The sequence below is a fragment of the Mixophyes fleayi genome, chromosome 1, assembly GCF_038048845.1.
Source record: "Mixophyes fleayi isolate aMixFle1 chromosome 1, aMixFle1.hap1, whole genome shotgun sequence".
Classification (NCBI taxonomy): Eukaryota; Metazoa; Chordata; class Amphibia; order Anura; family Limnodynastidae; genus Mixophyes; species Mixophyes fleayi.
This window is the reverse complement of record NC_134402.1, coordinates 255,096,555-255,114,704: the sequence shown is the minus strand read 5'-3', so window position 1 is coordinate 255,114,704 and position 18,150 is coordinate 255,096,555. Positions and strand designations below refer to the sequence as shown.

Genomic DNA, 18,150 nt, shown 5'->3' with positions numbered 1-18,150 from the left:
TCTCAGCTCTGCCCTTTCCCACTGGATTGTAAGCTTTCAATAAGAATATTTAGCAAAGAATATTTAGCGTTCTGCCTTTTTTTGTATGCAGTATCACGGTATGATGTCTCTTAGAGTGGAAGAAGAAAAACCATCCCTCAACTCAACCAAGATAGCCAAATTAATAGCAAAAAGCCATGGTCAGCAGAGGATTAGAGCTCACCCGCAAAATGTGGATTTTCTACAGTCAGACAGAGCCATGGTGGCCTCTGATGTTCCTGATGCAAGCCAGGTATGAATAATATCAACTTGTATGAGATATAGGGCCTCCTGTAAAGTCAGGCGCAAGTCCGACTTGTAAGTGTAAAAAGATCTTTTGCCTACTGAACATGCGCAGTAACCAATGATCTCCCCCTTTGCACCTCTCCACACTTAAAGAGGGGGAACGGGGGAGGTAATGGGCGAGCCTAGCAATGGTAAGGCGTCTTCATGCTCTTTACATGCTATGCTGAGGGGGAAGTAGGTCCCTAAGAGACGTATCTGTTGTGGGTGCTTTGTCCTGGTACAAGATATGTGCTGATGATGATGACCATAGCCTCCATTGTGAATATATTGAATAGAAAATGGTAGGCTTATCTGATAAGCTGATCAGTCTTGAGAAATTCCCCCTATGATGCCATAAAGCTATAAATATTAATAGACCAAAGGTGACATAATGGTATAGTATTTAAAATCCAAAAATTAATAGTAATTGTTAAACATATACAATATGGCATAAATAAAGTGTTGGTCTTGAATCTGGCAAGTGCTTGCTTTGGATGACATCTTCTACTATCAGAATGCAGACACACAATCCCTGTATAACCTGTAATGCACCAGGGGTGTAGCATCCCTATCTGTGATAACTATGTATAATATCCAGAATTTAAATCCGAAACACATAGGGTTAACTTCCCATACGTGCGTCTGCATTCTAACCAAGGACAGAAGTGACACAGGACGCCGTCCAGCGTGATACCAGGAAAATAATTCCTATGTCTACCAGAATTGAGATAAGCACTTTATATATATTGTACTTGTTTATAGCAATTACTATTAAATCTTGATTTTAAATACAACACTACTATGGCTTCTTCTGTCTCTTATTATTTAGTGTTTTTAGCTTTGTGGCAAGACAATCTGCTTCATACACAGGGTGGAAACTATAAGGGAACCTATTACTAGCTATAATTATTAGTGGAAATATGAGTGGAGATTCCAGCCCCAAAAGAGGCACGATGTCTATCTGTGGACTGTTCCGGAGACACATTGTGCTGAATTCAATCTCCCCCATAGTGTAACCAAGCCTTATAATATGGTATCACATATAGCATATTATAATGCAGCATGCCATGCAGACTGGGAGCAAGGAAATAAGCAGCTCACACTATCTGCCCACCACTTGATCACAATTTTTTTTAACAAGGTATAAAAACGTAGGGTAGAGTGGGTTATAAACAGGTCTGAGGGGTACTACATTTTATGTGTATACCCCATTAAGAACCTCTGTTCTAGATGTTCATCTTTTTACACAGTCCATCACTGTAGCTTTACGATATCTCTGATTGGCTGCAGACACTGTAGAGTGACTTACCAAAAACAAATTTTCATTTTTTTTGGTGGCTCTAAGTAAACTGTATCTCAGCAATTTGCTCATATATGTCAGTAGGGATTACAAATGAAAGTATTTTAAGTGGTTTTATTTCTCTAAATTTATAATCAAATATTTTACTATTGTGTATTTCTAGGCGCAAACTATGCCCTTTCCTAAGAAATGTACTCCGGAATTGAAAGGACTCTTGCATTTTGATGATACAACCCAAAAGCTTTTCCAGTGTGATGGTATAACATGGCATACATGGCTAACTACAGCCAAGGTACAACTGTCTTATTACATAGTATCACTGGTATTGACATTTATGAGTTGACTTTTTGGAAGGAACATTAAACAAAAGAGGCATTAAACAAAGTGATATAAGAAATATATCAACTTTATACAGGTTTAATTCTACTATATTGTAGTTCACTATGCCATTTAATGAAGTTTTAAAGTGGAGCTTTTTTTCCCAACATAATGCTACATTTGTGTAGATTACACGTTACATAAGGTCATGTGTGTCAAAAACTATCCTCTCCCCTTATCCTAGCTTCAGGGACCAAATGTCTTATTGAGTTACTGATATACCCAATAGATTAATTTGTTTCCTCTCCTTAGCATACTAGTGGTATTGGTGACAGAAAATTTGAAAAGCTAAAAAAAAAAAAAGTATTTAAGTATTGATGAAATATTTTTTCTTTATGTGAATAGGCCCCTTAAGCAGTGTTTCTGTTCTGTACTTACCATATCAAATGTTATGGATGCAAGAATCGGGCATACTGATGACATAAAATGTTAAGTGATATTATTACTTTGTGTGTTTACATTTTATTTTTCTTTAATCTATAGACACAAATAACATTTACAATGGTTCATTAAGTAAGAAAAAGAACAAACAGTACACAGTCCATTTTTTTGGGGAAAGATATAAACATGGTCAACAGGGGGCGGGGGCTGAGAGAGTATTGGGAAAAGAAAGAAAGAGAAGAAAAAGGGTCAATGATAGTTAGGGAGTGCCAATGGAAAAAGGAGTACTGATAATGAAAGACCTGGCCTCCAAATCAATGGATTTGGCCACATTGCATAGAAAAAAGAAGGGGGGGGGGATAGGACAGCTGAAGGAAGCATAGTATGGGGAAGAAATTTATCCTAAAGAGCCATGGATCCCATACTTTTGTAAAAAAAAAGATTTGGGGCTAGATTTACGAAGACTCGAGTTTGGTGGCGGTTTTGAAATGCCACACACCACCACATTTACTATAGGACGGTTTGAGACTACGATTTAAAATGGATGGTGATGTGTGGTGGATTGAAAAAGCCAAACTGCCTGCATTTTTGTCCAAACCACCAGAGGTTTGGTTAAAATCAGCATCAAAACCGCCGATTCAGGACAGGACAGTTTTAATACCTGCTTCTGAATGGCTTGATAGCTCAAACATGCTATTTCAGCTATTTTGCCATTCAGAACATAAGAGGAAGCACCATTGACATTTAAATTATTTGGGCAATCATTATATATTGATTAAGGGGCAAAATGAATTTAATATTAACTTATGGGGGGATTTTTTTCCCATTATATTAAGGGGACAAAATTATTTAATTACTATATTATTCGAGCACTATGTAATGCCAAATTGTGCAACATAAATAATTATATCCAGCATTAACAATCAGTTTATATTGTTATATATTCACATTTCCCCCAAAATATAATGCTATAATAGTGTCCCCTTAAAAAAAATTCCCCCATAAGTTAATATTAAATTAATTTTGCCCCTTAATCAAAAAATAATAATTACCCAATTAATTAAAATGTCAATGGTGCTTTCTCTTATGTTCTAAATGTCAAAATAGCTCAATCAGCATGCAGTTTAAGCAATCTCGCCACTCACAACCACTTCTTTTATTTTGGCTGTTTCGATTGCGGTTTTGCGGTGGTTTTGCAAACCCTAGTTTAGTAAATCCTGTGGTTTGTATCAGAGCCGTAACTTGAAATTTTAGCGCCTGTGGCGAAAAACAAAAATGCCGCCCCCCTAGCTCTCAATTTTAACCAAATGAACCTAAAATATTTATAAACTGCGCCCCCCTTCAGTGTTGCGCCCTGGGCAGTCGCCCCTATTGCACAGCCTTCGTTATGGCCCTGGTTTGTATGTTCATCATGGTTTAAATTGGGATGGTGATTTGCAAAGTGGGGGTTTTGAAAAATGTAAATTCTGGCCGTTTTAATGGCAGTTTGGACTTTAGTAAATCTGGCGGAAAAAAACGCCAAAAAATCGGTGGTTTCACCAAACCACCCTTTAGTAAATCAGTAAATGCGACAAACCAAATATGTTTTTTAACCGCAGAATGGAGAAAATGCCTATTTGTTTCCCGTGAGATGCAGTAGGTGTGGGTTTCCTCCAGGTGCTCCGGTTTCCTCCCCACTCCAAAAACATACTAGTAGGTTAATTGGCTGCTATCAAATTGACCCTAGTCTCTCTCAGTCTGTGTGTGTGTGTGTGTGTGTGTGTGTGTGTGTGTGTGTGTGTGTGTGTTAGGAAATTTAGACTGTAAGCTCCAATGGGGCAGGGACTGATGTGAATGAGTTCTCTGAGTTAATGGCGCTATATAAATAAATGGTGATGATGATGATGATGATAATAATGATGATGATGATAGATGATCTGGCCGCAGCCAGGATGTGCGCTACTAATTTTGTTGAGTATCTAGAGATATTTGAAGGGGGATAAGAAAGGAGAAAGATCCAGGAGTCTTTGGGAATTGAAGCCTCTGTCACAAAGTTGAAAATCCTTGTGTTTACATTTTTTTCTATTTCTATACTGTTAAAATGTGTGGCGCAGGATTTGTAGTAATTACCAGTCTTTTTCTGGAGCAGCAGCTACAGCTAAACACAGTACTGGCCATCTTAAAGCAGATTTAACATTGTGGTTCTACATAAGCTCTGTTATTCAGCTGAGGCATTTTCTATCAATTATAAACTGTATATGTTTCAGGCAAGAAAATGTCCATTTGGCTGGACTCCACATGAGAGCAGCTGCTACAAACACATCACTGAGCCGAAGGCCACATGGATCACCGCAGCCCGAATATGTCGAGAACAGTAAGAGCATTACTTTATTTTCTGTTTACTTGTAATGTAATCATTCTGTACAGAGCACAGCTCAAAGATTGACATTCTTTTCCCATTACAAAAATTCTTTCCAATACTTAAATGTATTGTATCTGTCTTATGTCGTACTATAGGAAAAAAGATAATGTATTTATAACTATATTATTGTCCATACATATAGGTCCATACTCCACACATTGCCCAATGAGATACTTTTGCCCAATGTTTTGGATTTCCCAGGCTAAAGTTTGAGACATTAAAAGCAATATGAATGCATCTGTCGCAATGGAATCTAAATTACATATGCAATAAAATGTGTTATGCTAATAAACATATTTTAGCAAATGGGAAGCAGTTTAAAAGGGAAGTAAAAAAAATCTTAAAAAGATACTAAGATCATTTGCAAGACTGGAACAATGCAAGCCCGCCGGGAAATGCGCTTTGTGTCGTCATAACATCATAACACTATTTTTGCAAGATTGTATGTAAAGAGCATGGATTAGCGTTTCAAGGTGGCGGTGAACATCAAGGGTTCAAGTTATGCCCAAATATGGGCATTTATAATTGAAGGCAGAGTAGGCGCAGGAATGAGCACCACATTGCACACACATGCAATAATATGTCTAAGAGAAACAATATTTATATGAGTTTCAGGGGTTGGCAGTACTATTTTTAGAAGGTTTTGCTATTTTAGTAGGTAGCCACAGGGCACCTGACTTTTACCTGTCCTCAGACGTGCCAGTGATGTGATTCTGTGTACCATCCAGGAGCATTTAGAAGAGAAATTTTACCAATGGTATAAAAACATTTAAAAATACAAATGTAACATATCACATTATTAAGAAATTAATTTAATATAATTAAATGTCACCTATTAACTTCTGAAATATGTATAACTTTGCTTTGTTGTTTGCATGTACTTTGTTGTTTACATGTCTTTTTTATTTAATATAGATACCATGCTACACTTGTAAATGTTTTCAGTAAAGAGCAGATGGACTGGCTGTGGAGCTTCAGTGGCAGAAAGTCGTTTTGGATAGGTAAGTATTCATGATCACCATTAATATATTAAAATAAAACACCACATTTTCTATATCTAACAATTATTAAACTGATAAATGTCAAAAAAAGTTAAAACATAAAATAGCCATCATATAAAAGCACCACTAAGGAACAGTACAGATGAAGACTGGAGTCTTTCACTGCAGCTTTAGGAGCCTAAATAGATGGTATATAACCCAATTTTGCTGGTACTCCTAACATCAAGACCATAATTATAGCTGGCATTACTCTATGGAAGTATAAATCGAGTGATATTCTCTTAGATTAATGGAGTGATATGACGCTTCCTAAAGTGGGGTAGACACGCCAGATTGTGTTGCACTAACTCTGCCCACTTCATTCTGTAAGTATAGTTAGATGTTGGCAGCATAATTGGCTTGATAGTGCCATTAGTCTAAAATAATCACTCCATCTGTGTGCCCTAAATTAGTATGAGTATCCCACATACATATGCCCCTTCTCCTTTTTTGTTTACTGTGAACAGATGGTTTGCAAAGATCAAGTAGCAAAGAAAATGGAAAATGAAAAAAAAAAAAAAAAATCAGTGTATAACAATTTCTGTGCTGCCCTATAAACAGTGCAGCCTAATATGTGTGGCTTGTTTACATATATGGTAAATGCAGCCATGTAAACCTACAGTAGTGTTGGCTAACCTGTGACATTCCAGGTGTTTGTGAAACTGCAAGTCCCAGTATGCTTTGCCAATATATAGCAGCTTATTGCTGGAAGGGTATGCTGGGACTTGTAGTTTCACAACACCTGGAGTGTCACAGGTTAGCCAACACTGACCTACAGCTTTTCAGCTGTCATAGAGTGATCATAGGGAAGGACTTTAACAATAATCCCGCACAATTTTTTCCAGCAAGTACTTTGGAACAGGACATCATTGTAAATAGTAATTTACAGATATGAAACAAACTATCCGCGCACAGAGGAAACCGCTGCCGTTATTTGCATAAAACAGGGTCCACCCTATAACGTATTTTACAATTAAAAAAGATATGCAACAAACGGCGCCGGATTCCAGCTCATAACTTATCATATACAGATAATTATAGAAAAAAATGTCCAAAATGTTCAAAGTTCATTTCTTCCTGTATGCAGTCAATATATGTAGATGTCTCTTTAAATTGTTCTATTTGTTGCTCATATGATTGATATATGACAGTATTTTCAAGAAGTCACAACCATCAGTAGAGATAATCCTCAAATAAAAAGAAAACGTATCAGTGTGTATATCCACAATCAATTCCGTGTCTCACACACCCAGTGTGAATCACATCACCATATCTTAATCACCAGAAAAAGTGATTTGTCAAGGTACCTTGACAAAGACCCGATAGGCACAGGGTCGAAACGCGTTGGTTGCCGTGGGAGCAGGTACCCGCCGTCGCAGAGCTGACTGACATCTCTACAGAGGGCAGACAGGGAATATTGGCATGCTACACGCTGTTTGTTTTCCGGAGTCCTGGATTATGAGGAGAGACTTCTGAGAGGAGTGTTGATACTATCTGTGATATAACACCAACATAGTGTCCCTTCATTGTGTAAGTGTGTTTTCCAATTATACTTCAACTATCTATATATCCCCTTATCTCTCAGTCTGCATGATGCTGATTATGGGGTTAAGACTCCACTTTTTCTGGTGATTAAGATATGGTGATGTGATTCACACTGGGTGTGTGAGACACGGAATTGATTGTGGATATACACACTGATACATTTTCTCTTTATTTGAGGATTATCTCTACTGATGGTTGTGACTTCTTGAAAATACTGTCATATATCAATCATATCAGCAACAAATAGAACTATTTAAAGAGACATCTACATATATTGACTGTATACAGGAAGAAATTAACTTTGAACATTTTGGACATTTTTTTCTATAATTATCTGTATATGATAAGTCATGAGCTGGAATCCGGCGCCGTTTGTTGCATATCTTTTTTAATCATTGTAAATAGTGACTGCAATTGCATATGCTAAACTATTAACAAACCACTTGTTTGTAATACCTCCCAACATTGGCCTGCAAAGATTCAAGACAAGAGGGCATGGCCAGGACACTTTCCTCCCGTAAAACACCCTTGCATTACCACGCAGCTGTGCGCACTCCTTGCTCACCATGGTATCCAACTTCCTGGGAGTCGGGCAACATTTTTTTGGACTGAAGCATCTGTAGCAGTGAATGGGTGCTGTGAGTGTGTTCAACCGGTGCGCACGGCAATGCATGGGAGCTTGTAGGTGAGGGGAGTAAGGTGAGACCTTCTGCAATACATCCTAATTCCATGTGGAGAATTGGGAGGTAAGCACCTACATAATGAAATACCTAACTGCCAGTCAGGCATCTGCTGTCAAAATCCAATCATTAAACCTGACAATAGCATGCGCTTATTCTGGTTAATAACAATATTTTGATGTCATACAATTTACCTTGGCTAATTAAGGTTCAAGTAGAATTTGTTTATCCTGTGTTATTAACTGTAAGGAACATTGTGGGTAATATAGAACCTTGATTTTCAACAGCAGCTGCCTGGCTGTCAATCAGTGAACAGAATAGTGCACTCTGATATCTCAGGGGGGCAGAGGCACTTTGTACATTCAGAGGCTGAATACAAGGTGAAAGAATGGAGGACCCACAATGTATTTGAATTAGAACGGAGAATACACAACTTATTTGCATTACAATGGAAGACACACAACTTATTTACATTAGTGAAGACAATCCAGAAACATTTACCATTTGATTCAGTTAGTAAGTAGCAACCTGGTTGGCTGCTGCTTAAAAGCATGAGTTTGTGGATAATAGTGATTTATGTCCGCCCTGTCCACTCTTCTCACAACCTCAATTCTTGCTGGATTCTCCTGTGTACAGAAAGAAGCATTCATTCAATTGTTGCCAAACTGAGCATGGTTACCATCTGTCAATAAATTCCAGGGACAGTTCCGGTATTTAAAGAATACTGAATGCATTTCTCACTACCTATTCTACTCTTGTTATAAATTAATAGCCATTGTAGAGATGTATTACAAATGCTCAATTAGCGTAAAGTAGCGGTGTGCTACTTAAATGTGCGCCCCCTGGAGATGCCTAGTTAGACATGACCTCATCTCCATATATGCCTCTTTGGAAGGGTTATTCATTGTGGCTCCTTAAGTCATTGTTTAAATATACACGTCGATGCTCGTGACGCATTAGTGCATATCGCTATTGATTAAAAAGATTTAAAAAAAGATATGCCCCTCCCCCAAAGCAATAAACAGCACCTGTACTATTACTATTACAGTGGCCTGGCTTGTTATTGCTAAAGTGGAAAAACGATCATGGGGATCCCTTGTAAAGTGGCAAACAGCACCAGCCCATGCAAGGCTGGGCAGCAGGGGCAGGCTGGGCTGGGGGGCACGGGGGGGGGGGCATCTGCCATCCGGGCTGGTTCCATAGTGGACTACCTTGGGCTGGGTCACTTATATTCTTTTCCTTTAAAATGTTCATAATAGGCTACTGAGTTGAGTCTTGCTCCACGGGCTAAAATTAGCCAGCTCTCCCATTGGGCTGAGTATGCTGTAACAGGGAGACAACATGGGGTCCCCCTATTATGAAAAGAACCTCAGCAGCGGTGGGAAATAGGGCTCGCAATGAACATGGCCCCAACCTTGGCCGGCTCAATCTTCCTGGACACTAAAAATAACACTACATGAATCATATTCTAACCTGCCTAGGTTCTTCCCCAGCCACGTGTTGAACACTATCATGGCATCTGTTGGGCAGAGGTGCCAGGGTAATATGTGTAAGTAAAAAATAAATGAAGTACTATTGTGGAACTACAAGTCCCATTGCCTTATATTAGCCACTTGTATGTAAAAATTGGCGGGGGATTTACTAAAGTTTGGGTGATGATTTTTCATGCAGTTTGATTGAGTGGTTTGCAAACACATGCAAACTATCAAATTCAAACCTGTACGTCAAACTGCATTATTTCAAATCTTTAGTGTCAGAAGAAAATCTAGCTACTCAGTGGAAAACATGCACCAGGAGAAAACATTTTGTGCTGTTGAGGGGAAATACACATCCTAATTTTGAATTGTGAGGGTGGTGCCTAGCCCAAATCCAAAATGCAGAGTAAATCTAAATCTGGCCAATATGTGTACAGCATGCATGAGCATGCAGTATTTGATTTGTATACAAAAAGTGTTTGCATGTGCACCCTTTGCAGACCAAGATGGTTTGTTAGGCTGAAAATTCTGCATCCAGGCAAAATTTGCATCTAATTTTAAATCCGCCGCTGCAAGTGCACAGGTACTGAGGAGCAGAGGTCTTGAAACAAATTCATTGGTAGCATTCCTCCTGGTAGACACAGCCAATGATTTGACATTAGGGCCCATATACTTTCTACGTTTGGGGACACAGTTTGCAAACCTTACACTGCATGTGAAAATACTGTGCCCTGCCACTTAAGACAAGGGGGTAAATTTATCAAGCTGCAGAATGTTGCCAATTGGAACCAATCACATTCTAGCTGTCATTTTGTAGAATGTACTAAATAAATGATAACTAGAATCTGATTGGTTGATATAGGCAACATCTTCACTTTTTAAAACCCGCAGCTTGATACATTTACCCAGTGTCAGACTGGGGCATGAGGGGCCCACCGGGGAACTGCAACACTAGGGGCACACCAGAAGGGGTGTGGTCAGCCATCATAGAGGCGGGACCTGACACTAGAGGGGGAGTGGTCGGTCCGTGAAGAACAGCTAGCACCTTAGTGTAGTATATAAAGCATAGAGTGTGTGTATAAAGAATAAACAGTCTTGACCTGCATATTTCCCTTCTGCTATTTATCACTATGCTGTAGCATTGTGTGTGCAACTTCCTTTATAAAGCCTAAGTTCCAGCTCAGCATTAACACAATTAAATAAAAATAATGTTGCCTGTCTGACAGGAAGTCATTGACTAAGACTCAGACTGTCACAAAAGCAAATCAGTGGATGTTAGCCTAATAATGTATGGATTTATTTTATTAATTCAATGGGGAAAAAGTTAATGAAGTCCTAAAATTAGAGACCTGCTTAGTCCTATAGCAATATGCAAAATCATATTCCCTGTAAATATATATATTTGCGAAATGTGCTAAACATACATGACAAAATGTTTCTTAGCTGACAACTGAAGAATTTGCATTAATTTCTAACAGTGTAACTGAGATTTTCTGTTTTGGAATAATAAATGCCCAAGCACGTTGCATAACATACCTCTAACAGAATTTAGGATCTCAAATAAATTACTACTGGTTTCTAATGATGGGTCAACTGAAACCCGTTAGCTGCATTTTTACAAAATAAAAAGGAAAAGCGAAAAAGAAATAGGAGGAGTAGTTTCACTGCAATGAAATGGGATTATCGTGTCCGGACAGGCAGGGTGCAGACCTCTGCCCCGTACCCAGAATCCTCTAGGGAATAATCAATCACTAGCTCCCAGGTACAAGGGAGAGAAGATGCCCGCTAATGCAAAACATCCCCAGGCAGTCGGAGCTATATCATTCTAAACAACACCCGAGGGCATAAAACAAAAAGCAGATGTGTTTTCTAACATTCTGCATTCTCAACTTATTTAATACAGTAAGCAATACCCATTCTCCTCCTCATCGAGCCAGTCCTATGACAAACCAAAATACATTATGAAGTACATTAGACAGCATATAGTCTACTTGGTAACTGGGCACTAAGCAAATACACCTGATAGTTGTAGCGGTATGCAGAGCCGTAACTAGAGATTTTAGTGCCCTGGGTGAGAAAGAGCAATGGCGCCCCCCCCACCCAACCCGATCTTGTTAGGTGTAGGTTGCCTTTCTCTGCCGTGACAAACGCTCTATATTGCGCCCTGGGAGGTCACACTGCCTTAATTACAGCCCAATGTGTATAATTAATAAACACAAAACAAGAAAAAAAGATTCTAAAAATAACTAATATTAGCTATTACTATAGCAAGCCTGCACAACCAGTGGCTCATCTCTATGACCGTTCCACAAGTGTATCACATCCTGTAATAAAAGTGTATTTTGATTATAATGGGACAGTCCCGTATTTAGCACTCTATGCTAGTCCCACGGGTGGGTACATTGGAGGAGGGAAAATGCTAATGGGCAGACTAGCGCTTTACAAAATCAGGGTTATCGCTGTCAATAAACCTTTGATGTTTAAAGTGAAAAGAAAAAACTATCTCGGGCAAAAACTTCAATTTTTACTGGTAATGGGCCTTTTCATGTGGAGTTTTTAGGTTCTCGTGGGTTTCCTCCCACAATCCCAGAACATACTGGTAGGTTAATTGGCTGCTATCAAATTTACCATAGTCTCTCTCTCTGTCTGTCTGCGTGTGGTTATGTTAGGGAATTTAGACTGTAAGCTCCAATGGGGCTGGGACAGATGTGAGTTCTCTGTAAAGCGCTGAGGAATTAGTGGCCCTGTATAAATAAATGGTGATGATGAATTGTAGAATTCTTATTTTATTCAAGTGTATGAACAGAAAATACTTATATAGGTTACCTAAGTCATTTCTTAGAACCCCTCATGTGTTTGGAGAAAGAGCAACACTGTGCAGACATGACACAGTAGATAAGTTTTAGTGGCTGCTGCTGTACAGGATGTTTTGATGAAGAGACTGGCCATATCCTAGTTTGTAAGTGGGACAGACTGCTCCATTTCACATGGTCTTCCCATACTGACTGCAGAGGTCAGGTCTCAGTGTCATGAATCTCCAGAATTGCAGAGCTATATATCTGCCTAGAACAAAGTAAAGGTATTTAATAGTGACCTCTCTTCCACGCTTCATAAGTCAGACACTGGCATTCTCTGCTTGCATTATAGCGTTATTGGTCATTAACATGATAATGGATGGGTTACCTCTCACTGCCAATCTTGTCTGGAGAAGAAGCTGCAAGATACGAGTCCATGTAAGAACTAAGAAAAGTACACATACACCCAGAAAAGAAGGGGGGAGAGGAAAGACCGAGAAGAGACATGGTGATAGATAAATAAAGACAGACAGGCAGACACACGGTGAGGGAGAAGTGGAAACAGATAGCAGAAAAGCAGTGGCAGGAGCCGTGCACAATGTAGAGGAGGAGCTGAGAGGTCAGGGAGCTCCTGTGTGACGAGTGGTCGCATGCTGCTTCTATACAGAAACAGGCAGCATGCGGCCACATATACAGCGATACGGGGGCAATCCTGATTGTGAACAGCTGGGTAAACACATAGTTGTGTACAGCATAGAGTGGGCGGCCGTTGCGCCCGCCTCGGCGGCCGCACCACCCTCGTTACGGCCCTGGCGCTATGAGACCCACCTAAAAGAAGAGAAGCGTTCTGTGCCGGGCACTGGCTTTCTCTCTTGACTTCCGCCTCTGTTTTATATCACTGCTGCTCTCTTGGGTGTTCTCTTCCTCTGTCTACCTCACACGGCGACTGTCCACTTGCATATTGCTGACTAGGGAGGGGGCAATCGCAAGCAGCGGGAACGCCAGTGAGGACCTCCAGGTAAGCTCCGCCCACGGGGAAAAGGGGGTGTGGCCATAAGGTAGCCGGGCCTACCGGTGATTTAAGCGGTAGCCCGCTGGGCCAGTCCGACGCTGCATTTACCCCAAAATGTGGCTGTGTCTGCTACTTTCTTTTAAGGCTGACGGCAAGTGTCATAAACTTGTAGAACAGGTCGCAGAGGTCTACGCCTATAGCAGCCGCCTTTCCCGTAGAGCTGAACGTGCTCACAGGTACTCGGATGCCCCCAGGTCTTAAGCTCAAAGTAGTACAAGTTTATAACCCTACCGCAGCACAGGCGAGGACCAGGTGGAAGAATAGCAAAGTCCAAATGGGCCGAGGTCAAGGGGTACAGCGGGCAGCGGTGGTGTAGTCCAGGCAAAAGGTCAGGGCAGGCAGCAAACAATGAATCCAGGTAACAGGCAGAGATCAAGGTCACAGGCAATTCAGCAGAGTCCAGTACACAGTCCAAGGTCATACACAGCAAGATCAATCCAAAGCCAGAGAAGGGGAACAGAGCAGGAATTAAAACCGGCAGTGAGGCCCAGTCCTCACTGCCTTAAATACTATGATGGGCAAATCAGAAAGGAGGAGGACAGGGCTGATAATCAGCCTCAGAAGGCTGCTGATTAATTACTAGCTGGGAACTAGCATAGGTCATATCACAAACCAGGAACAAGTATGAATGACAAATAGAATAATGCAAGAGCTCCCGTTGGAGTTGGAGGATGTCCCTACACTCTTCACAAATATAACAGTGCATTGAAACTAATGCACGTGCTCGGCTGCTACCTCACGCCAGGATGCAGCGTACCGCCGCGGCTTGTAACACTTTCTAATATAACTACAGATTCCAATGTCAAAAAAAGGAAAACAGTAACTGATACACAAACAGCATTCAAAATGTACATAATGTACCAAGGTAAAAAAAATGTATTAATGAAAAATTACACTAAAAGAAAAATTGTGGGAAATGGACATGTTGCAAATTTGACAACCTGGCATGGCAGCATTATGTAACATTCCTAATCTGAACTTTATTCTGCTGGGCACTTGCAAACCCACCAATCTATGCAAGCATTTGTGAGTCCTATCCTGTCACCATGACTGCAAAACAATTTTCATATAGAAGAGAATGAAAATAATATACTTACTTTTGAAAATATAACATATTTAAAAATGTTAGTGAAGCCAAATCCATCCTTCATACACATTATTATTATACAGCAAACTGTGAGGGTACGGCACATGTTAAACTGCATTTTTGTTTTAAAGGCCTCAGTGACCGAGTAAATAATGGCAAATGGGAATGGAGTAAAGGAGAGAAGGTCATATTCACCAACTGGAAGAGAGGTCCATTGCGCCGGTCCAGAAAGGGGAGGAATTGTGTCTCCGTGCAAAAAAGAGGGAAATGGCAGGCCAAAAACTGCCAGAAGACTTATCACTATATATGTTCACAAACTATGTAGTATATCTGATTTTTATTAAGTGATGTACATTTTGTAGGAATATTTATTGTCATTTTGAATGAGTTCAATTGTTTTTCTTTTATTGGTCTGTGCCACGGAGGTATTCACTAGAGTATCAGCTATTATCTTGTAAAACTCTATGAAAGCAATCTATATTTTATATATTATAATATGCTACTTCAAAACATGTGAATGCTACAGTGCATGTTATATTGAGTACTATTAATTGAATTTGAATTAGCACTTATTTATGTGCATAGACTCCGATCCACTTTTGTCTACTACGTGCTAATTGTTACTCATAGGGGGGGCAATCAGCTAAAAGGTTTTAATGGCACACGTCTCAGTGATGCAAATGACTAAACAGTGGAAATAAATCACATTTAGGCCTCCTATACATGGACATTATTGAAAAGTGTTTAACACACATTCTCAATGCCATTAAATGTGCTTTGCCACTACTACTTGCCTTTGCACACATTTTCTGACACACGTTATCTCCGTTTTATTTTACGTCAATTTCAACATTGCCTACAGTGTTTAAAAGTGTTAATGCTCCGTAAAATACAATGGAGTTCTATGGTGATGCTTATAAGTAGGCAATATACAATGCTATACACTATGGAAAGCTTTGAGATGCATTAATGTGTGCATTATCAGTGCCCTGTTAAAATCAGGGATAAAGTATAAGGTTTTGTCTACACTTTAACAATCTATTTGCCTTCTGTTGTTTTTAAGTACCTGTCTGTACTAGCCGTTAAATCTGTTTAAAAGTCTTTTTTTTTTAAATGTCTATTTTAGCATCAGTATTTTAGGTCAGCAGACCTTGTTAAATAATCAGCAGTACATTTTTACACCTCCCAACTAAAGCTGTCTACATCTCAACAGGGTTTTTCCCCTTGAGTTAACAAGTTCAGGCTTATTTGTATTGAAGATATTAAAGTGTGTTTTTGGTAATGGCAGTGGCTTTTTTCATATGCGTCTCAGATTTCCTGTCCGTACCCTATTAAACGACCATGCAGGGAACATTATGATGTCTAAATTGCTAAATGATAGGCTTTTATACAATGTCAAACATTATATCTTCAGACATACCGTGCAGACCTTTGTGTATACTTTTCTGAATGAGTCATGATGCCTTGTTATAATGGATCAATATTTACTTTTAATTTAATGTCTGTAAAAAAAAATAAAAAAAAATACAACAGTCCAAATCCTTATTAGTATATTGAAATGAGATTAACAATTAGAACAGTTGAATATTTAAATGTGTTTCTGAGATTGCTGTTTAGGGTACAGAAAATGTAAACAAAATAATTCTTGACAAGTATTTTACTTGACTTCAGAAAAAATATTACTTGTAACCAGTTACCAAAATAGGCAACTACTGTACCATAACAACTACTATAAGGTAATAAGTGTAATTGGCTTTCCAAACAAGTATCTCAGTAAACAGTAAGACATAAAGTATAGTTTCAAATACTTTGTTAAGACTGTGTGTGACAGTATGTTGTAAAGCACAAAGATAAAATATTGGCTGTTGTACAAACATTGTGATGTATGTTTATAGTATCGGTCGTTGGGCCCTGGGGAGGGGATTGCAACCTGAAAGCACACCAATATTGCGGCTGAACCCAATGAGCTTGGGCCACCCAGACCTGGGCGCCAGGGTCCATGCACCTTCCTGGTTTAAAAAAAGTAAGTGGGGGGTGGGGGGAGAGCTTAGTTAAACACCATAAACAGTTCCACCACATCATGGAAACCGCCGGCCTATTGGGAAAACTCCCGGGGAGACCTCTGGCCCTGACAATATGCATATATGTACTACAAACTGATATCTGGTTATTGTGCTATATCATGCTAAAATCCCCGACTTACTAATACTAGAAGAATTGTGGAGGTTCCTGTTCTCCCATTCCAGATACATGGGCATCCATAGTTTTAATTTTTGTTTTGTTACCCCTCACCGCTGGACCCTATTACAGCTGTATGGGCTGCCATGGAGCTAGTTAAACCGCTGTCCATGTTACATAATTACATGGGCATCAATTTACAAATCATCATCATCACCATTTATTTATATAGCGACACTGATTCCGTAGCGCTGTACAGAGAACTCATTCACATCAGTCCCTGCCCAATTGGAGCTTACAGTCTAAATTCCCTAACATACACACACAGACATAGAGAGAGAGAGACTAGGGTCAATTTTGATAGCAGCCAATTAACCTACTAGTATGTTTTTGGAGCACCTGGAGGAAACCCACGCAAACACGGGGAGAACATACAAACCCCACACAGATAAGGCCATGGTCGGGAATTGAACTCATGAACCCAGCGCTGTGAGGCAGAAGTGCTAACCACTGAGCCACCGTGCTGCCCAAATGTTTTATCCGCCCCGCCTAACAATATTTTCATTAACATAAAGACAAACAGTAAATTCCCAGTCTATTTCAAAGGATGTAAAAGATTTGTTTGAATATAAAAGGTCCTAGCATAATCAATAGAGGTCACAGTAGCATAATGGTGGAGGAAACTGAACCATACAAGCAAGCATTATGTTTCTTTGAGCAAATTGGTATTTTAAGTGATGTTATTGAGGTCTGTATTTTTAGAAGATGATGGAGTGAATTTCTTGCAGTGCCTTCTCTAGGGTAAGCAGTGAACCATAATTATCACAAATAGGCAGTCGGCAGTTTGCATGGCCTATGGTGACATGTTAAAGAGAACATGAATGAAAGGAATATTGTGTTTCAGCTTCCGTCTAATGGCGAGCCTTCCCGCAAGTCATTCAAAGAGCACATAATAACAGGTGATGTCATGTTCCTGTATTTCTCTTGCTATATAATTACATGCTTTGATGCTGCATGCTTATACTGCCTGTGCAGAGACTTTGGTAGTTGCTTGTAATAAAACAATGGTCACAGAATTTGTATAGATGATCCTTAAACACTACACAAGTGGAATAAAGACTAAAATCTCTCTTCATGTGAAAATAAAGTTTTTGAAATAACTATTAAAATATATTTGTACATTTTGCCTAAAACTATATTCACAAAGCTCATCACAGAGGTAGCATTGTAATATGGATCCTGTGTGGATGTAGTATATCCACATTACTGACTGTCAGCAATCAGGAATCCCTATGCAATGAGTACCCAATGAAGTTGGTAAGAAGCAAGTGCACTTAGAAGCAGAGGAGGGCTGGCACATTTTAGCTCGGGGGGCAAGACTTGACTCAGCAGCCTATTAGGAACATTTTAAAGGGAATAAAATGCAGATGGCCAAGTGACCCAGCCCAAGGTAGCACATTATGGGACCGGCCCCCCAGCCCAGCCTGCCCCTGCTTAGAAGATAGGGGGTCTATG

At 39.6% G+C, this 18,150-nt stretch overlaps 1 protein-coding gene across 1 annotated transcript in view; it reads left to right on the top strand.

Moving 5' to 3' along the window:
- The window catches only part of FREM1 (FRAS1 related extracellular matrix 1), a 189,892-nt gene extending 174,153 nt beyond the window's left edge, over positions 1-15,739 (top strand). Inside the window, exons 33-37 of the mRNA XM_075209793.1 lie at positions 92-271; positions 1,767-1,895; positions 4,609-4,715; positions 5,679-5,764; positions 14,589-15,739. Of these exons, the coding sequence (XP_075065894.1) occupies positions 92-271; positions 1,767-1,895; positions 4,609-4,715; positions 5,679-5,764; positions 14,589-14,782 (696 nt within the window). The 3' untranslated portion in view covers positions 14,783-15,739. The remainder of the gene's footprint in view (positions 1-91; positions 272-1,766; positions 1,896-4,608; positions 4,716-5,678; positions 5,765-14,588) is intronic.
- Positions 15,740-18,150: the final 2,411 nt, after the last annotated feature.